Genomic DNA, 22333 nt, shown 5'->3' with positions numbered 1-22333 from the left:
AAGGATGTTGAAATTTTCACATTCTTAATTTCTTCATCGTTTCCAATGTTACAGTCTTCTACATCCTCTTGTGGTGTGTTTAATAACGAAGTTTTTAAAACATAATTATGATCAAAAATCCTTTCAAGAGGGAATAAACCCTTGGGAATGAAATTTTTTAACAATTGGAGGTTATTATTATCAACTCTTTTGTTATTCAATTGTGAGGATTCATTTTCATGAGTTGATTTATGATCAATAATTTGTTCTTTCTCAATTTTCAAAGCTGAAAAATCATCAATTTCCTGCAGGAAAATCTTCAATTTTTCATCACCTTCAAACACTCTCCAGTGTTTAAGATTATCAGGGATTGAAGGCCTATATTTTAACTGAATGTGATATTGGAGTTGCATTGGATCAGGAGTTTTAAAGGAGCTTGCAAAAACTACTAGAGAGTCTACACAAATGTTCTCATCTCTTGGGATTGTTGTGATGTTAAAAGCTTGTAAATAGTTTTCTATAGAATCCCATACCTTATTTAACTAAGATCTAAGCCTATGATGTTTTACTTGACATAAATTTCTTAGTTGTTTGACAATTAATTCTGAGTCACTCAAAACACTTAAGTTTTGAACTTTCAGACATTTAACGACCTCAAGGCCTAGAATTAGGGCTTCATATTTTGCTACATTATTAGTAACATCGAAGTCTAACTTAAAGGATTGGGTTATGTTTTCTTTATCTGGAGAAATTAATAGAATTCCTGCTCTAACCCCATCTTTAGAAAAAGCCCCATCAAAGTATAACTTCAACACACCAATTTTTATACATTTAAATTTGTTCAAAATATGTTCAATGCTAAGCTAGGAATTTTCGAGATCATTAGATGACAATGTGAAGCATCAAAAACCCTGATCAATAGCATAAATCAGATGGTTTATTGCTTGATCATCCCTACAAATGTTGTTAATGAATCTTACCTCTTTGTATAACCTAAGATGTTCACCCCCATATACAGGGATAGTAGCATAAGACATGTGCATCTACATATTTCTCTGTAATTTGGCACAACATGATATTGATAACAACATTCCAAATTTGGGAGGGATATCTGTGACTACAATGTCTAGTACTACAAATTTTATAGGGATTTGTGCTAAAGTTAAAACTAGGTCTTTAATCAGTCCGAGACAAGGAACCTTCTTGGAGTCAATGGTGTACAAATCATGGTAAGGTCTGGTAATTTGTAATTGCAATTGATCCATGATTAATTTGGGCATCAAATTGTCAGAGGCCCCAAAGTCTAACATACGTCTATATAGAAGAAAATCATGAACTTTGAGAGTGACATAAAAGGGAGGAACGTTCTCATCAATCATGTCAGGACTAGGACAAAAAACCACTAATGGTTTTTCATCCCGTAAACTGTTCACGTCCCTGTCAGCATCTATTCTCAATGATTAGATCCACTTTGATACTTGGTTTTTGTATCTTGGGTTTTTGGAGATTTTAGACAGTGGAAAAGGGATTTTGATTCTCTCTAAATCTTTTTCTACATTGAAAATTGTTGGAACATTTTTTTCAAAAGTATTATGTTCATTGGGTTGATTTAATGGTTGAATTATAGTTGTTTGGGTTTCAACAGTTTTACTGGAGGCTCATTGATTGTAACATTCTTGGCTGGCCTACCAGGGCCTGGTCTAGGCCTCAAATCATACCTTTTATTTAATTCAGCTATTAGAAACTCTTAGAAGGATTGATAATTTAGAAACCTATGAAGTTTCTTGATTTTGAATTAAAGCTTGATCATTGGAAACTAGAATTATAGCATTCTGCTATGATTGATTATTGAAATAATTTATGTCATTAGTAACTAATGATACAGTTTCTTTGGGTTCTTGATCACCAATCATCAACGGTTGTTGAATTTTTTGATCAGGATTGGGTCTTTGTAATATCTGGGGTTGGAAAGGTATTTTGTATTGATCCTGAGTTCTATTTGATGCTTGTTGAACACTTCTAGGTTATGTTTCAATCTTTAAAATCCTATTTGAAATATTTCTAAGTAAGGAAGTGATTTCATCAATTTTGTGATCCTCAGTTTTTATTTTAGAAGAAGAACCTCCTTCTTCCCTAGATTTCATTTTTCATTTAGCTTTTCTAGCCTTTTCTTTGAGTTTTGTAGAGGTTGATCTATTTTCCTCAACCTCAATAGCATTAGTCTACATGTCTGCTAGTGTTACAGACATTCTTTCTCTGAGCATAACTGAAAAGTCATCATCAAATCATTTAGAGAACCTAACCTTGGCAGCAACTATTGGTGGCTTACAATTAGGTGGCATTTTATTGTAAATTTTGTTAAATCGTTTTATAAAATCAGCCACAGGTTCACTAGGGTTTCTTTTTAGGTTATCAAATTAAGTCAGATAATAAAATGGATCCTTTTAAACACCCCATTGGTTTTTAAAAATAGTAACTAATTCATTCCATGAAGGGATTGGATTTAGCTCGTAATTGTGTAAACCAAATACTAACATTTCCTTCAAGAGATTGAACAAACAATATCATGTAGAAATATTCATGCTCTATATTCATATTATTAGTAAAGTCTAAGAAAGATGCCAGATGATCTTCAATAGACAAACCAATTTCACCATTGAATCCAGGTAAGTGCTTCAGATATCCATGTGGGAAATTATTTAGCTGATTGGGAAGAACTAAGGCTGCATAACAAGCCTGAATGATGGTTTGAATACCAACCATTTGATTATATGAAGATGAGGAAGATGAGGATGAGATTTGAGAATATGAAGATGATGAAGGGGATGAGGATGAGCTTTTGGGAGTTGTAGGGGGTGAAGGTAAGTTGGAAGAATTTATGGAAGTTTTTATTTTTCTTGGTGTTTGTATTATTAATTTATGTTCTCCAGGACCAAAATTTCCTTCACTATCAAACAAAGGATTTGTGTAAATAGAAAAATTGTCGTCAAAGCTAATAGAAGTAGATGGGTAAGTGTGAATTATTGAAGAAATAAAATCACTAGGTTTTATTTCTGGTAATTCTAGACCTAATTATTTTTTTAATCTAGGAGATTCTGAAAGAGGTTCAGGAATCTGATAAGATTATAGCTGATAAACAAGGAGATCTGACTGCAAATCAACTCCTTTAGATAACAGTTCTAACACTTTTGGTGGTAGATCTGATAGTTCAAGAGGGATTGGAATAGGTCTAAAAGGATCAGTTTCAGAAACAATTTTAGATGGATGTATTACAGAATCAAAAGTAAAGGCTTCTAGTCTTTGTCTTGTAGAGGCAATTCTTACCAGTCTCTCAGGATCTGATAGTGGAGAATAAAGTTGTGGAAATGAGAGAGACCTAGTGTTTCTACGTGAAGCCATTTTATTTTTGTGGAATCGCTAGGTGAATGATTTGAGTCTACTATCCTTTTATTCACTGTTAAAAGGTAAGCTTTAATCGTTGTCACAAGGAAAATAATTCAAGAATTTCATTCCCAAGCAACAACGCCAGTCTGATGTTGTACCTCCATAGATAATTCTAGGTTAGGAATTATGCCAGAGCATCTAAAATATTTTGTTGGTTTTTAAATTTTTTTGGATAGCCAAATCTCTAAACTGTTTGAATAGGTGAAATTCTTAATTACTTATGATTAAATAGAAGGGTTGATTCCTCACCTCTAAACTGTAATTTAGCTTTGATTTAGATGTGCAAGAATGAAACTTTAGAAATTATATGATTTGTTAAACATCAAACAGATTATCTAACCATCATATACAGTGGATGCGTGTAAAATACTTTTACAACCAAACAATATATGGTTAATAAAATTTAAGGGAAGATGACAATTTGTTGATGTAGAGGAGTTAAATCAAACAAACAGTTTAATCAACTAATCTCTATAATAGATTATAACTTCATTGGGGATTTCAGACAAATTGAAACTCAATATTATCTTACCCAGAACTCCCATAAACTTCAAAACATATGCATATAAAACATAGTGAAAATTATAATGAAGAAAGACTTATAGGAACACAATGTGTTTTGAAATGAATCCATAACCCTTTTATTATTGAAGAAATAACTTCGAAGGATACAAGTCTCCTCAAAAGTCTATCATAATGGTTCAACCATTTCTAAGTCTTATTTCTAAGTACTTATAGAAAAATATTACATCTGAGATCGGATTCCAAATTAAATGCATTTACAAAATAATATATGTTTTGAAAACACAAATATTTCTAAATATAGAGGAAAAAAAAGGAAAATAAATCTGCTTAAGTTGTCTGGCAATGAATTCGAGGCTGTTGCTGATGAGTCGGCCTAAAAATCTACTGTTTTTGTTTTTGTTTTTCTGATTATTTGTTGACCTCCTCCTCTAAACTCGTCTGTTGTTGCTGGAAGCTTCAAAATTACTGTTGTAAAACTTGTTTACTAATTCAATCAATGAGTAAGCATATTTTCTCCCATCTTTCCTCATCTCGAATGGTGGATTTGATTAACTCTTTGTAAGCCTCATCGACTTCAACGTACTTCTGAAAAGTTGGTTTGACTACAAAAAAATGTTTGATTTCATAGTGAATCAAAAAGTCAAAAGTCAAACCCTAAATGAAAGCCTTCCTTGTAATAGTCTCTCTGATCTTGGAAAATTTTTCTTTGTTTGTGGCTATTGACAAACTTTGCTAGTATTATTCAAGTGTAATCAACTTATCTCCAATTCCCCTTAAACCTGGAAGTCCCTTTCGATGCAACACATTAAACTTTCTATGAATATTTTGGAGGCTAGATTCTAAATTTTGGCATTTGTTTTCAAGTTGCAGCATTAAATTCCTTTTGATGTGAATCTTTCTAACCTATGGAATTGTTTCAGTTCTATCATCTATGTCATATTCTTCGAGCTCTTCTTTTGTTTTTGAATTCAAAATCCTGACTAATGATGTTGCATCCCCTAGTTTGTTTCCCAATTCTTTCTTAACTTCTGCTAATAATTCCTTTGATTTTTCTAGGAATGATTCTGGTTCAAATATAATTTCAATTGATGGGAACAAATATGTCATGGATTCATTTATGTCTTTCCATATATTTTCTTTGGCCCGTGCAAGTGTTTGAGCAATTGCTGATTCATTTTCCAAAGTGTCTATTCTTTGAGTCAACCTGTGACTCTTTTGGATTTCTACCACATATGCATTGTCAATCTTAATTTTCTGTTCTTGGAGGTTGTGAAGCTGTGCTTTCATTTTCTCAATTTTCTACCCCCTCAATGATAGATCTCCCATGACCTTGGCTAGATCAGTTGCAGGTTCAATGGACTGTATCTCTTCTGCTATAGTAATTGCTGAAGCGGAAGCCCCTGCAGTTGAAATACCTGTAATTGGAATTGCTGCTAAATGAATAATTGTTGTTTGAGTTGATTGTTGTTCTTTATCCTTTAACAAAGTTTCTAATTATGTCTCCATATTTTGTATCTGTGTATTTTGTTCAATTATAATTTTGAACATGTTCTCTTTTTTCTTCTCTAGTTCACCAATGTCTTTAGTCTAAGGATCTTTAATAGTAAGGAGTTTTAATTATTTTCTCAACGCCTGAATGCCAACATTTTTCCTCTTAATCATTTCCTCAACAAATTTAACATTTCTATGATCATATCCCAATTTAATTGTTATATCCTCCAAAGATTTTATCTTAGTATCCCTTGCTAGAGAATAAATAGTTTCCATCTTGAGCCAGGACTTAATATTACTCAATGAAACCTGCAACTTAGATTTTTCCATGGTTGAACTCGTTAAATTTGAATAGATAATTTCCCCAACTTGTTTATGTAAATCAATCTAGCCAATAGGATGAATCTCCTTTGAGTCAAAGGAAAAGATTGATTTCTTATAGTCTTCAACAGTCTTGGGAAATGGGATTTTAGGTTCAAGGAATGCCATTTGCATCAACCCTTTTTCAATGTCAAAGGCAGAAAATAATCTTTGCTGAGAAGCTAAAGTTTGTTTCTAGAATTCTGTATAAGTGGTAGCCTTCAATTCTTCAGTTTTCCTTTTTATTTCCTTGTACCTAGAAAAAATGCTTGGTTCAATATTACCATGGGTTAATTCTCATGTTTGGGATGTTTCCAATGGCTGTTGAGAAGCTCAAGACGCTAGTGACCTTGTGAAAATTTCATCAATTCAAGAAAAGGTAGTAGCATGAGGGCCTATCGAGAATAGTGTTGTCTGTGTGATTTCTTCTGGAAAGGAGTTCTCAAGAGGATTAATTTTCTTCTTCTTTTACATCACAAAACGGTTTGCTCAATTTTTGTAACTAAAGGAGGATTGGTTTCCCTTACTCTCTTTGCATGTTTTTCTTGGGGAACTTGAGTCTCAGATGTTATAGGAGTAAAAATATGCTCTTCTACTTCCTACAATGTGTTCTCTTGCCCCTTCTCCTAATTCATATACTGCTCAATCTCTGGTCTAGGAGTATGAGCATAAGGAGTAGTTTTGCGTTCTACCCTTAGCTTGGAAATGAACCCCAAGGGATCATAAGACCAGGAAAAACTCAGTTTATATTTCATTTCCTTTAAGAGAAAATATTCCTTCTTTGTTTTTCTTTTGGTATTATAGATGAAAGGTCCAGCTTGAGTTTTTATTTTAAATTGGATTTTCTCTTAGTTGAAACAAAGTGCATCTCATCCATATTTATCATCTTCCTCATGTATTCCAATGCAAAAATTATGATAGGTACAAACTTTGGTAACTTGTATGGAGGAAGCTCACAACAATACACTCTAATCTCTGTATAGTTTGGTATATATACCAATCTCTTATCTTTGTTTGTTCACTAAGATGAAGAATCCTTTTAATTTTAGGAGAAATTCTAGGGATTAAATCACTATTAAGTAAATAGGAAACTGTGTATAAAAAATGATTTGTGTAGTCACTGAAAGAGAATGCATTTATATTTTTCCTAACTAGTGAGGTCCAACGAATCACAGATTGTGGGTCTCCCTATTCATCTAACTTTTGTAGTGGAATTGAAAACATGTGTGACTGATTGAAAAAAAAACAAATATACAAGGATTGATGCATGTTTGAAGGCCGCTTTTTAGAAAACTTCATGAACTAATCATGGATATCTTGTGTTAAGAACTCACTGTAATTGAAGAGAATTGAAGGTTTCTCATCTTTAGAAAATACTGAAAAGAAACTAGGATAATGTCATCAACCCATTGGATAAATTGATAACCTATTAGGTAGAAAAACCTCAAAAATCTTAGCTTTTTGATGGAAGGTAAGATTTCTGTAGAGATCCGCGAGGGATTCTATAGAAAAATTATGTGGTGGAGTGTAGGATTCAATCTGTAACATTTTACAAATGGATTGAGTTGTAACTGTAAATATAATGTCATTATTTTGTGCAACAATAGCCCTTTGGCTAGGAATATACCTAAAATGACACGATGACACACATTTGGGGAAGGGGTGAGTGTGTGGGAATATGAATTGAGGTAGGAAAGAATCTCACAGGCTTTATTCATAGTCGAGGTCAACGAATTTCTGTTTCATCCAGTTATGTAACTCATACAAATCAAATTCACATTGTGTCTTTGAAATCTTGTACTCTTTGCCCACTAATGGAAAATGGTCCAGGTCTATTACAAGTGGGAGCATGGGGTTTTCTTGAGTCATTCAAGATTTTCGCTTCAAAGAAGCCATTGGAAAGAATACAAGGAGATGTAATGATGGTTACTAGGTAATTAGTTGACTTGTAGGTGTTGTATGTTGGGTCATTCTGTTGAGGTTGTATTGGATCTTGGTACACAACTTTCCTTAACAAGATGCATAAAAGGGACAATAGGAAAATTGTGGGTTTATTATATAAAGAGGGGAATTAACCGTTTAAGAGACTTGATATGGGCGTGGGGTATTTATGGTGGAAATGTCTACGATTGGGTAACAATTTTAAAATTATGTAACGAGTAGTGGGCAGGTGGCAGCAACGGAGTGGATGTGACGGGAGCAAAAACGATCAAACTAGGCATGGGCATTTTCGACAACAGTCACTAGCAGATTTCGAGGGGGGGGTCTGAACTACCTCCGTGCTTGACACATTGCAATAATGGTTTGACTTAAACTGCATTTCGGACCCCACCCCTCTGTTAATTGTCGAGAGGTGGGGGGGAGGGGGAGGGCGGGCGAACTGCCTTCTCCACCGTTGATCGGGCGAAGAAGATCATGGTGGTGAGTTGTTATGCCTATGATATCACAACACAACAAAGATGCCATTTCAATTTAATACTTTATTACAACTTTCTATCCATGGTCTAATTGCGTTTAAAATAATTAAAAACCATTAATTAACTATGTAATGTGGCATTTATCCTAGAGTGCATATTTTGATTTTTCTTAGAGATTTTCTTTTTTAATCAATATATATTTTTTTTCAATTTCATTTTTTATCCCTTTTTAATTTTTTCTTTCTTTCCTTTTCTTTCTTTTTCATTTTTTTTTGACATAAATGTAAAATGCACAATAATGTTACAACAGTTACTCTATTCAGTATGATCCGATGTCATGCTTTGGGTTAAAAGTTGTAGGCACAAGTAGCATCATGACCGATATGTTTTTAGTACAAGCAACTCAATGTAGAGTGTGGGAATGTAAAGTAAGTGTATTATTTTTTTTATGATGTTTTTGATAAACCAATATTAATCATTATTTTATGAGTGAATGATTGGTTTATTGTTGGAGGCCCTCCCTAGCTCAGTTTGTGTAAGTGTTGTTGTTTTGTTGATTGATGTTATACAAATATTTCCATTTAGTTAAATTATATAAAAATTAAAATTAAAATACAAAAAATTATAATTATAATTATTAACTAAAACATTTTAACTCTCTCCAATTATATAAAAATTAAATTAAATTGAAAAAATAAAATAGCAAAACAAAATTATAATTAATAATTAAATAATGATACATCTATCTTCATTTGGATTTACCAAACGTTGAGATATATCAAATCTTTTAAGATGCAAGCTTATTTTAGAATGAAAAAGGTTTGATCACTCTTAGCCCTTTAGATCCAAAACTAAGATAAATCTAGAGGTTATTTTTTATGCTTTTCATAAAAATTGAAAAGCACTAGAGTTATTTGTGGTAGACATATACTAAGCACTATTTTATAAATTAATAATTAACTTATTTCTTTTATATGCTTTAGATATAAATTGAAAAACACTAGATTAGTAATTAACTTACTAAATGGTTTAGTGAAAAAAAATAAGAAAACAATTAAAAAAAATGAAAAAAAAAAAAGATTGAAAGAAAAATGAACAAAACTAAAATTAATGTTAATATGAACTTATCACCACAAATGGTTATGATAATGGACACCAGCATACGCCAAAGTCCATCTACAAGATCAGTTTCCGGCAGAGAATTTTCGGAACACAAACAATTATCTGATAAGTCATAATGAATTCCATCTGTCTATGTGAGGAGACGGAGGCCCTAGTGGAGACGGAGAGAGCTGCCTTGTATTCGGGTTCCAAGAATCTGCATTTGAGCTATGGAAACCATCACCGGAAGTCACTCAAGTACTTTAAGTTGTATTTTAGTACTTTAAATTGTATTTTTGAAATTTATAGACAAATTGAGTTGATTTTTTTTTAATATTTGTATTTTGAGATTTATGAACAATTTTTTCTTGTTGCATTTCTATTTTTGAATGATAAAACAAGTTGGTAGGGAAATTTTTCGTCACAAAACTTTGTGGTCTTTGATTATGGGGGAGTAACCATCCTAAATATTGGATTGATCAAAAATCTACTACACGGTTGTCTTATGGAAGTATCTAACAAAAAATCAAATAAATTCAATATTTATGTGTTATTTCTATGTTTAAAGATAGGAAACGATGGATCCATGACATAAGGCAAACAACTTAACTTGAATTTAAATATAAATTTGAATAAAAATATAAAAAATAATAATAATTAATGTCAATTATAACCATTAATTTGTATTTATAATATTAATTAATTTATTTTTATTAATATTAGCTATAAAATTTTCATAGTTATAATTAATTATTTTTAGTTTTTAAAATAAAAATGGAAATAAAGTATTTCACTTAAAATATAAAATAATTTTAAATTAAATTTTTAATAATTGGTAAAAACTTAATACCTTATCCAGGAGTGTGAAAATAAAGAAATGTTTTTTTTGCATGGGGTATCGAGTGGCAAGAGCGAGGATAAGGAAATGCCAAAATGCCGAAATAAATCATTGGTGGTATAGTGTTTTTTCCTTTGGTATGGGCTCATTAATCACTAACCCGGGGCTCCTTATTCAATAATTGACTTGTATACATTACTTTAAGGTTTAAAAGGATATGAATATTTTTTATGATGTTAAGAATTAAATCGCATAGTTTAATATATTCAAATAACCTGTCCCATAACAACATGTTTCAATAAGATATAAAGTCTTATTTCATGTTTAACATTTTTTAGTGTTTTCATATATTCTAATAATTAAAGTATTATCTCATGTTTTACATTTTTTATCTTTTTTCATATATTTTTATAATTAATAATAAAAATAGACAGATGCTATGGCTAATCAAAATTTATTTGAATTTTGATGAAATGGTTAATTGCTTATTTGAAACTTGATGAAATGTTTGTCAATAGTAAAATTTCATTTGGTGTACGGTGGCTAAGGCCAATGTGACATACCGATTTTGAAAATTCTCTCTTGTAAACATTGTAAATATTTCTTATAATTATTTAGCCACACTTAACTAGCCGAGAGAAAGGGACAAATTTTAGAGCTTGGGGAAGGAGATTGCTTGAGAAACCTGGTTATTTTAAATGCTAGTCAGGGAAACTGAATGTTGTTTTGAATGGCACTGGTTGTGTTATTTATTCAGTTAAAAACAAGGATGTGTCCATGTTTCTGTTGGGGAAAACTACAAGCAACGGGAAAAAAATTAAATGGCAGGATGGAATATGTTGTCCAAGGAAAGGGGGTCCACGTAGACCATGAAGGAAGAGATGGTTTTATCTATTGAAATGACAAGGAGAAAATATCCTCAATCAATTAGAACCATGATGAGAAGGCGAGACTAGAGAGGTCTGTGAAAAATAGAGAGGATTCATTCATTCAAGGGGAGCTGAGAAGTAAGAAGTAGAGCATCACATGATTGAGAGGATTGACTATGAAAATATTATTCAAAGGAGAACACTTTGTTGATATCTAGCTAAGGAACCCAAGCGAGCTTACTCAATGAATATTATAGAGCAGTGGCTTGCCTAAAGCTAAGGAAACCACTAAGAAGCTTACAGATTGATGAAGCTATTCGCCAGGAGATTGAGACACTCATGTATTTATGAGGTCTGACTAATCATTACATCCACTCTCACTTTATCATGGAAATTCTTAATACCATGGTTTATTTATACCAGATTGGTGTATGAGATCCCCTCCAACAATTCTTAATACCATAGTTTATTTATACTAGATTGGTGTATGAGATCCCTTCCAACAATTTGGCTGCTAAAGTCTACAAAGACATACATACTCTACCCCCTCTATATATATTCCACCACACTCTCAGCTTTAGTTACATAAATGAACTAGGGTTTGTAAAGAAATCTTCTAAGCATCTCATTCTAATCTCTTGGTAATTATCGTTGTCAAGTCTTTCTTGTTTATAGACAATGTTGCTGCATTTCTTTAAAGATCTATTGGTCAGGTTATTTGATAACCCTTTGACTTATTGATGGTGTTCTTTTTAATTATTTGTAACATGTACATGTATTCACCAAAACGATACCAAGTAAAAACAAAGACATTTACTAAAATAATTACATGACATTAGCATACTGTATGTTTGGCAATACTATATGGGTAATTTAACTATACATGTCATGTCAGTATGAAATATTTACCCTTAGTCGATAGTTGCATTACCGCCACTCTTGCTCCAATGGGTTAGTATTACATATTGGATGGAGTGGAACATATGTATGGTTTATACATCATCTGTCATTCTTAATTTGTTCCTACTGGACTAAGGTCAATATAAACACTTGAGCACAACCTTAGGTTATATGCATGCTAAGATTTGGCTTTATGGTGTTTCTCCGAGAGACATTTGTGTTACGGATGACCATGGATTTTCCACCACCTCATCTGATGGTTGAGGTAGGAGAAGTGGTTTCTTGGGTAACTACCCATCTCACATTCCTGTGGTTCACTTTGTCATTCTACCATTTTGCTGTGGAGTTCCTTGTGTGCAACTCGTTTTCTGACGATGTAGGGTTCTTTCTATTCGGCAAAGATGCAGGTATTATCTTTCCCTTTTTTCAGTGCTCCCAATAAGTTTACAAAACTGCATAATTTTCTCATCCTCGATAACCCTCTCGCTTCCTCGTTCTTAACTATCATAGGTAGGTCAGGGTTTATTCCAGTTATTTCATAGCTGGTCCAACAATGCTACCACTGCTCAGGTTTCGTTAGGTAAGTGTAGTCTCATTATAGGCTTCATATTTTGTTTCCCTCAGCCTTAATTTTTTATATATATGTTTTATCTATAATTTTTCTTTTAATTTTGGCTACAAAGTGGGTACCCCATGACTGAACAGGTTTCCCCTTAGCATTATCACATAAATTGAGTCCTTTGCACTCAATTTTTATGGTAATTAAAGGGTTAAATTTTATTGTCGTCCTATAAAAAAAACTCTACACTGGTTAACAATGAATACTCCTTTTGCAGTAGCTTTCGACTAAAGACATGATCTCTTTCTTATTCTAGGGCGGTATCTGATGTTTTTTACCAGAAGAAATATCTAAGGTGATTAATCCTTCTTTGTTCCCAATTACTCTGCTTCATTCTTACACCAGCCAAAATATGTATACATTGGCATTTTCCTTCTAGGTGTGAAATGTTCCAGTTGTGGAAATGGATTTACCTTCAATTTCAACATTTATCTAACTCACAACAGGTTACTCCATTCTTGTTATGTCTGATTCTTGTATTGGAGATCTGGCACAAGGGATTCGAGCTTTAGAGTTTGCTAGGGTTTTTTCGTCCAACCCAGTGTGTTTGTCATTTTGAACTATTTACATTATTGTTTATCAATTGGATTCCTTAAAAGTGGAATTAGATTTCACAAAAAAATTTATAATTTCTACGCACATAGGGCTACCACCCGACTCTATATTAACACATATTTTCTTTTTTTCTTTTATTTTGGAACATGATTTTTTTTCATTTTATATAGTTCGAAATACCACTATATTTTAGCTATAGTATCTTCCTTCTACAACATAATATCTTCCTCTTTTGGTAGGGTTCACTTGTCTGGGCAGCCTGGCTCTCTGTAACTGATTGTTATATGTACAACTTGCAGTGTATAAATAGTTACATATTTAATTTGTGCCAAGATAGGTTCTTAGTTTTTTTTTTAAAGTCCGTAGCCGTTTTAGAATATATATACATTTTTGGGCATTTATGGTTGTTACAAACTCGCGTTGTAATATGTCTTTTAATAATTTTATTAATAGACAATTAATTTGAAAGTTTAGGACAACATTCATTGACTTTTCACAGGACTCAAGTTGTAAAGAAGGTCTCAGAACAGTTCCCGACTATAGATATCCACTGCCTAGGATGAAAGATTAATCAGATACTTCCTTCTAAAGACATGTATACATACATATGTAGGAACATGTACTCTTCCAGTGACAAAATTCCGCTTGTTCAATTTGGAACTAACATGTTCCTTATAATTATTCAGATTTGTCTAACATAAAATCTTTTCAGTAATACTTCATGCTATGTATGACCAATGATTACATGTTCATTCTGTCAATTTCTTAGAATTTATTTGCAGACAAAGTTAAACCATTTATTACATTAATTCATCATAGGAGCTAGTCTATATCATAACAATTACATAAAAAAACTCAAGTTCTGGAGATACATAACTAGCATTTGCAACACATGTTGCAAAGGAAACGCTGTAAGGCAATGGCATAAGAAATAATAGTATAGGAAAAAGAAGTCAACATTTTATACAATGCATAAGAAATAATAGCATAGAAGAGAAGTTGTGTGATTTCAAAATGGGTTTCTCTCCATCATAAAAAGAACTAAACACATGTAAGACTACCCTAGTGGACCTTAAGTGGCAGAGGAAAACCTTGAGAAACAACACTATACAGTTAGTAATGGGGCCTAGATTCTAGCACCAACATTTTGATCCCTCTTTGTGCAACCACAAATAGATGTTTCATGTTGGCCCAACTAAACAAATGAAAATATTTCATGTCTTCTTTTGAGTTCTTAAGTAAAAACTATTTAAAGTTACTATTTAAAATTAAGATAAAATTGAACTTATATCTATAATTTTATATTTGTTTTTCATTTATTAAAACTTATTTATATTTTGTTTTTAGGGTGCAGTTTAAATAAATTTGAAGTATTGTGTAAATTAAGAGATTTAATGTTCAAATCCCCTGGTACAAGTTAAAAAAAAAAAAAAAAATGCAATTCCAAAAGTCCCAAATTAAAAAATGCAATTCCCTACAAAGAAAACAATGACACGCCAATACAAGTTAAAAAAAAATAAAAATAAAAATAAAATAAAAAAATAAAAAAATGCAATTCCAAAAGTCCCAAATTAAAAAATGCAATTCGCCTCTCTATACAGTGACTCCCAATATTGTGATAATCCCAATCTTCTTCCCTTCTCTATACAGTGATTTCCTAGTATTTTGATACTTCCAATCTTCTTTCATCCCTTCTCTATACAGTGATTTCCCAGTGTTTTGATACTTCCATTCTTCTTTCAAAGTACTTGGATGAAAAAAATCATATATCAAGATATCAAGAAATTGAGCCCATTTCCATTGTTTTCTTCTTAATAGTGAAACTAAATTTACAACAATGGCAATGTTGGTCCCTCAAGAAAATTCCATAACAAAAGAAAACTTCTAACTAAAACATAAATTCAAACGCCAACTATTTATATTTATTGTAAACAAAACAATTATACATAGAGTGCTCCTCTGCTGAATAGATAGAAACGCATGTCATGCATGGAAACCTAGAGGCTACAATTGATCTTAGCCATCATGATATACAATATTTCATAACGTAGAGGCTGCAAGTCAGCTAAGCCATCCAGAATTTGAAGTATTTCAAATATTAAAGAAAAAACCAAACCTCTATACAGATCACACTGCAACATAAACACTAAAAAATAAATACCAAGAAAAGACAATGACCAAGAATTATCTGAAAACCACACCAAGGCAAGGGAGAAACCTGCCCTTCCATACACGAACAAAGGTTCATTGCTCTGCTAGTAGAAAAGATGCATAGCATTACCTGAATCTATGAGCCAACTTCATGCATCAATAGCCACAAAGGACTAAAGCGTTGACTTCACTCTATTTTAGATTTTGTTTATTTCAAAACTACTATCCTATAAAATCAATCATATGGAATGAGCTTCATGCTAATATTCTATTATTCATTCCTACATAATGCTTTGACGCATCATTGGTTTCAAGGAATGTATTTGATAGTTCAATATTTGATGCATTGTTTTATTCGAGGGAAGCGAGCTCTGCTCTAGCTCTTGCTTGTTATTCTAGATAAAGCAGCCTTCAACAGGATGAATCATCTGCTTTAGCATCCAACATGAATTGTTTATAGGTATTGACTGGACAACTTTCCTTGCTTCACAATATAATTCTGTGAAGGGAAATATCTGTGAGCCAACTTCATGCATCAATAGCCACAAAGGACTAAAGCGCTGACTTCACTCTATTTTAGATTTTGTTTATTTCAAAACTACTAACCTATAAAATCAATAAGATGGAATGAGCTTCATGCTAATCTTCTATCATTCATTCCTGCATAATGCTTTGAACCATCATTGGTCTCAGGAATGTATTTGAGAGTCCAATATTTGATGCATTGTTTTATTTGAGAAAAGCAAGCTCTTCTCGGGCTCTTGCTTGTTATTCCAGATAAAGTAGCCTTCAACAGGATGAATCATCTGCTTTAGCATCCAACATGAATTGTTTATAGGTATTGACTAGCCAGCTTTCTTTCCCCCACAATATAATTCTGCGAAGGAAAATCTTCTCCCTTGAAGTATATGTTTAGAATATCCTGTGTTCCAGCTGCATACATTATCTGAAGTAGAGATTTTATGAATAATTAATCAGAAAACTCTCAAAAATATCTCTGTACTTTTTATGATTCCTATTTTCTACTTCCAAAGATGACAAAAATGATGAATTAATGACAGCATTAAAGCTTTGTGCAATGGACCATGATGCAATATAATTGACTTTTTGAATTATTTATGAGGTACGTTTGTCAATCAAAGAAATTGCTAGAAACAAAGGGGTGAAATTGGATGAAATCAGACACCTGGCCATCTATTGTAGTCCCAGAGATATGGGGTGTCATAGCATGGTTTAGCATGGAGCACCATGGATGATCTTTTGGAGCAGGTTGAGCAAACCAAGAGTTAGCAATGTACTTGTTTCCATCACTGCAATTGGCAGTTAGCAATGTGGTTGTTTCCATCACTGCAATTGGCAAGCTAACTTGTTATAACAAACAGGAACATAGTTTAGAAATTTAAAACACAGAAGAATGATTCATTGTCTTTTAATTGCCTCCAAGAATGACAAAAAGACTGCCAAAGCAGAAAAATACAGTTACATTGTTTTATTAGCAACGTATCATCATGCTATTTCTGAATTTGAGATAAATGTTTGATGATGGGACTTGTATGTCCATCATTGACATTGGGAAGTAAGAATTACATGGTGTTCTACCTCCTCACATGGTGGTAATATAAACCTAATATAGAGAGTGAAGTGAAGACCATTTACCAGAGATTTACCCAAATACTATATATTCACCAAATCAGACAAACAATGACTTGAGTATGGCTATAATCAAGAGAAACTTCAACATATAATTATCCGAAAACCACAGCAAGACAAGGCAGAAACCTGCCCTTCCATACAGAAACAAAGGTTCATTTCTCTGCTAATAGAAGAGATGCATAGCATTACCTGAAAACCATGTTAGCGTATTGTCTTCAACTTCCAATCAAAGTCAAGAAGGAACAGAACCATAAGAAACACCCTGAAGTAATATTGTTTGACAAATTGCCAAATTCACTAAATCGTCAAAACTGTGTTAGTGCACCCTCTGCAACTTCCAATCAAAATCAAGAAGGAATAGAACCATACGAAATACCCTGCAGTAATATTGTCTAACACATTGCCAAATTCACTTAAAGTTATCCAATACACCAAAAATCCCATAAGGTCAAAAATAGATATACATATATACAATTGCAATACTTAAGCCACTAAATGAAACATCTAGCTCCCCCATAAACTTTATGTAATGGATGAGCTCGTATACTCCCAGTCATTAAAGGACAAGTAATGATTTCTGTCATGGATGCTCCCCCATATAATTTAAGTGTTCTCCCATTGAGATTTCCTCAAATGGATGGGCTCTCAAACACATGCTAATCTTCTATCATTCATTCCTGCATAATGCTTTGAACCATCATTGGTCTCAGGAATGTATTTGAGAGTCCAATATTTGATGCATTGTTTTATTTGAGAGAAGCAAGCTCTTCTCTGGCTCTTGCTTACTATTCCAGATAAAGCAACCTTCAACAGGATGAATCATCTGCTTTAGCATCCAACATGAATTGTTTATAGGTATTGACTGGCCAGTTTTCTTTCCTTCACAATATAATTCTGCAAAGGAAAATCTTCTCCCTTGAAGTATCTGTCTAGAATATCTTGTGTTCCAGCTGCATACATTATCTGAAGTAGAGATTTTATGAACAATTAATTAGAAAACTCTCAAGAATATCTCTGTACTTTTTATGATTCCTATTTTCTGCTTCCAAAGATGACAAAAATGATGAATTAATGATAGCATTAAAGCTTTGTGCAATGGACCATGATTCAATATAATTGACCTTTTGAATTATTTATGAGGTACGTTTGTCAATCAAAGATATTGCTAGAAACAAAGCAGTGAAATTGGATGAAATCAGACACCTGGCCATCTATTGTAGTCCTAGAGATATGGGGAGTCATAACATGGTTTAGCATGGAGCACCATGGATGATCTTTTGGAGTAGGTTGAGCAAACCAAGAGTTAGCAATGTAACTGTTTCCATCATTGCAATTGGGAGTTAGCAATGTGGCTGTTTCCATCACTGCAATTGGCAAGTAACTTGTTATAACAAACAGGAACATAGTTTAGAAATTTAAAACACAGAAGAACGATTCATTGTCTTTTAATTGCCTCCAAGAATGACAAAAAGACCGCCAAAGCAAAAAAATACAGTTACATTGTTTTATTAGCAACGTATCATCATGCTCTTTTTGAATCTGAGATAAATGTTTGATGATGGGACTTGTATGTCCATTATTGACATTGGGAAGTAAGAATTACATGGTGTTCTACCTCCTTTCACATGGTCTAATATATAACCTAGAAGTCCACAAATGAAGTGGAAGCCCATTTACCAGAGATTTACCCAAATACTATATATTCACCAAATTAGACAAACAATGACTTGAGTATGGCTATAATCAAGAGAAACTTCTACATATAATTATCCGAAAACCACACCAAGACAAGGCAGAAACCTGCCCTTCCATATAGAAACAAAGGTTCATTTCTCTGCTAGTAGAAGAGATGCATAGCATTACTTGAAAACCATGTTAGCGTATTGTCTTCAACTTCCAATCAAAGTCAAGAAGGAACAGAACCATAAGAAACACCCTGAAGTAATATTGTTTGACAAATTGCCAAATTCACTAAACCGTCAAAACTGTGTTAGCACACCCTCTGCAACTTCCAATCAAAATCAAGAAGGAATAGAACCATACGAAATACCCTGCAGTAATATTGTCTAACACATTACCAAATTCACTGAAAGTTATCCAATACACCAAAAATCCCATAAGGTCAAAATTAGATATACATATATATAATTGCAATAATTAAGCCACTAAATGAAACATCCAACTCCCCCATAAACTTTATGTAATGGATGAGTTCGTATACTCTTTGTCATTAAAGGACAAGTAATGATTTCTGTCATGGATGCCCCCCCATATAATTTAAGGGTTCTCCCATTGAGATTTCCGCAAATGGATGGTTTCACATATCTAGAAACAAAAGGAAAGCAACTGGTAAGAAAAACCGAGATCATTTCAGACCTATGATAAAGAAGTATCTATATGAGGTATGATCTAGTCCACTGCACAAGGGTCGTGAAAAGAAATATGGCGAGGAAAAGTCTACAAAAAGGGCAGCTTCTTTTCTTCATGAGTAGTCCTGGTTTGGTGTCTGAGCACAGATCAGAACAGGGGCCTGAAGCATTTGTGTAGGAAATTTTCATGATAAGAGTAAACACGATGATGATTAGGATTTTCTTGTGGTTTCATATATATCTTAAACTACAGTTGACATATGGTAATCCGACACTCACAGGATTCGGCACTCCGACCTATTGTGTGGGTAGAGTAAGCTACTAAACCATAGTGGCCAGAGTGTTAAAATACCTCAGATTCTCGCAGTTTGTTTTGGCGAATTCGATATTCATTAATCATTTTCTTCACAGCTAAGCCTTCAGTCGACATCCAAACACGGTGAGCTCTTACACGGGCCTGAACTCTAACAAGTGCTTGCATGCACCTCAAGGTAATTACTGCTTGTTTCCTTACCTGACGACCTCGAAACAATGCTTGTAATCTCACAAACCCTTTCAGTGCTCGCGGTGCCCTCCTGGCCTATAAAACCCAAACCAAAGCCAATGGATTGAAAATAATCATCTCTCAAAACAACCAACCATACAATCTATAGAGGCTCGTGCATGAAGAATGGTTACCAAAAATCCTCGAAAAGCAGTCTCTATGTGAATGGCGGCCCATTCCTCTCTGACAAACTGGAAGTCTTTAGGAGGAGCCCTCACAATAGTGGCCACTGCAGCATTATAAGCCTCTACAGCAGCAGATATAACTTCAGATTCCTCCCCGTTTGAATTTACCCTCTTATGGAAACTTCCTTCATTTCTCCCCTCGGATTCATGGTCACCAGAAATTTTCCATAGGCCCAATTTTCTAGACTTTACATTGGTGAGCTTTTTCTGTGCATGTTACAACAAAGTCAATAAGCTTGCTTCTGCTAAATGAATGAACTTAGAACAAGATTCCTACATAACTAATGACTAGAAAAACAATGAAGTAGCACAAAAGATAGGTGAGATGCAATTTCCCAGGTAAGGAAATGCATATGTTATTAGGGTCCACTGATAACCTAAGATAATGAGCAGGATTGCAAAAAGTTACATGAGTAGAGTATGCAAAGGCCATGCTGTAAAAAGTTACATGAACAGAGTATGCAAAGGTAGTGCTGCAAAAAGTTACATGAACAGAGTATGCAAAGGCCATGCATAGAGCATCTCCCACAAAGTAAGACATGAGAGAAGTACAAGAAGATATAAAGCATGAAAAATTTAAGAAAGAAACAGGAAAAGATCATGAGAAAGAGCATGGAAGTTGGCAGGAATGTCCAACAGTTACTCTCCTAGCAGATGAGGTCGAGAAGAAATTCGCAATAATGCTCATATTGGTGTCTGATATCATGCTCTTTTGCTTCTGCTATAGATTTGTTTTTTCCCTTAAACATAGTTCTCCAGTAAGTGTCTTCCTCAAAGACTCAAATGCAATCTAGCTGACCATGTCTCCAATCACCAGATCAAACCAAACTTTTAGCTCCTCACAGCCACCAACCAAGAAGCTAATCAACAATTGAGCACTGTGGCTTTTGAACTCAAAATTTTACTCTCCACTCCTAAAGAGCATCTGACACAGTTCAGCTGGAAGCTAAAATCTTAATCTCTACAGCTAAGTTGAATTTCTGTTCAAACATATAGAAGAATGCCCATGAAATGCTGGTCACTGTAGCTCAAACAATTCACAGCATAGTTTTCAACCTTCAGCCACTAGTAGTGACAGGATAGAACTCTGAAACTTAGCATTGATAAAAGGGTTTTCAGGACTCTCCATAAGAACATGAAGAAATCTCTCCACTCTTGGTAGATGATTTGTCAGATCTCAACATAGGTGGAATCAATTTGCAAGCATGCAGATAAGAATCTGAACCGGCCGTGCTCTTCACTTCAGCATTATATGAAGAAACTTTCTTCTGCAATTGAAGATCATCATATGAGGGTCTTATCTTTGGAGCACTGGATGAGCGTATTTTAGCCTTGGCAGACTCTGTAGAGTTCATGTAATTAGGCCTTCCCACACTCTCATCTGATGTCTGCAGAGTATTTCCAGATTTTGGAGTACATGATCCCCTTGAGATTGTTGAGCTCTCATCAGATTGGATATCAGAGCTAGGTTTTGAAGATGATCTACTAGTAGGATGACTAGAAACCGCTGAAGGTGGTTTTGCAACAACACGAACACTAATATTGTTTCTGCGAACTTTAACTTTTCCTGGTTTATGAGATTTCCTTAGATTCTCTCCAGCATCATCATAGCTTTTGAGAGACTAAATTTCACAAGTATCCATTTGGGCTTGTTCCATGCGTCTATTCTCCCAAGGCTTTGCAGCCATCCAGCATTCTAACCAGCTCCAACCCCAGCTATTTTTGTCTGGCTCAATTCTAGCATAATTCATGTTTGTTTTTGAATTGCTTCTCCATTGCTTAAAACAGATTCAACACCCATAAAAGTTACTAGTATATAAATTTAAAAATGTCAACTTGGCATCTACATCTAAGGTCTTGTGCAGAGGATTCTACCACAGCATTTAAAATCTGCCAGAAATAGAGTGTTCAATCAAGGACTTATACAAATGAATTTTCAAGTGACTTTTCTGCATTGAACATAGTTATGTACCTGATGGGAGAGAGCATAAGCAATTGCTCTCTCACTTTTGATTGAACCCTCTTGTCTCATTTGCATTTTTGCATGAACTTCTTCAAGGGTTCCTTGACTATCACACCACCCCTCCTGAAACATGAGCATACAACTTATTGCCCAAAAAGATAGGTGGGGCATTGAGCACACAACATGTTCAACAAACCATGTACTTCAAATCTTCCCAAAAAATGCAGAAATAAGGTATCTTTTGGCAATGCTTGGATTCTTAAATATTGAGATTTTTAAGTTGTTGTTTGGCAGGAAGGAGGAATATACTAATGAGAATAGATTCGATGATTCTGAATAAATATGATGGCAGTTCCACACTTTACAACAA

General features: G+C 33.7%; 2 protein-coding genes across 2 annotated transcripts; both read right to left on the bottom strand.

The window, feature by feature from the left end:
* Positions 1-18923: 18923 nt before the first annotated feature.
* Positions 18924-20433, bottom strand: LOC149240325 (protein IQ-DOMAIN 6-like). The gene is made up of 4 exons (XM_089370137.1): positions 20410-20433; positions 19950-20207; positions 19624-19851; positions 18924-18953 (listed from the first exon to the last, which is right to left on the bottom strand). The coding sequence occupies exons 1-4, from the start codon at positions 20431-20433 to the stop codon at positions 18924-18926; spliced, it is 540 nt and encodes a 179-aa protein (XP_089226263.1).
* A 682-nt stretch (positions 20434-21115) lies between these two features.
* LOC149240324 (protein IQ-DOMAIN 6-like) lies at positions 21116-22038 on the bottom strand. The gene is made up of 2 exons (XM_089370136.1): positions 21973-22038; positions 21116-21622 (listed from the first exon to the last, which is right to left on the bottom strand). The coding sequence occupies exons 1-2, from the start codon at positions 22036-22038 to the stop codon at positions 21116-21118; spliced, it is 573 nt and encodes a 190-aa protein (XP_089226262.1).
* Between the last annotated feature and the right edge of the window lie 295 nt (positions 22039-22333).

The sequence above is a fragment of the Pinus tabuliformis genome, chromosome 8, assembly GCF_031772625.1.
Source record: "Pinus tabuliformis cultivar Carrire ecotype Pingquan chromosome 8, CPIR1, whole genome shotgun sequence".
Classification (NCBI taxonomy): Eukaryota; Viridiplantae; Streptophyta; class Pinopsida; order Pinales; family Pinaceae; genus Pinus; species Pinus tabuliformis.
Note: the sequence above shows the minus strand (reverse complement) of the source record. Positions and strands in the feature narration are given on the sequence as shown.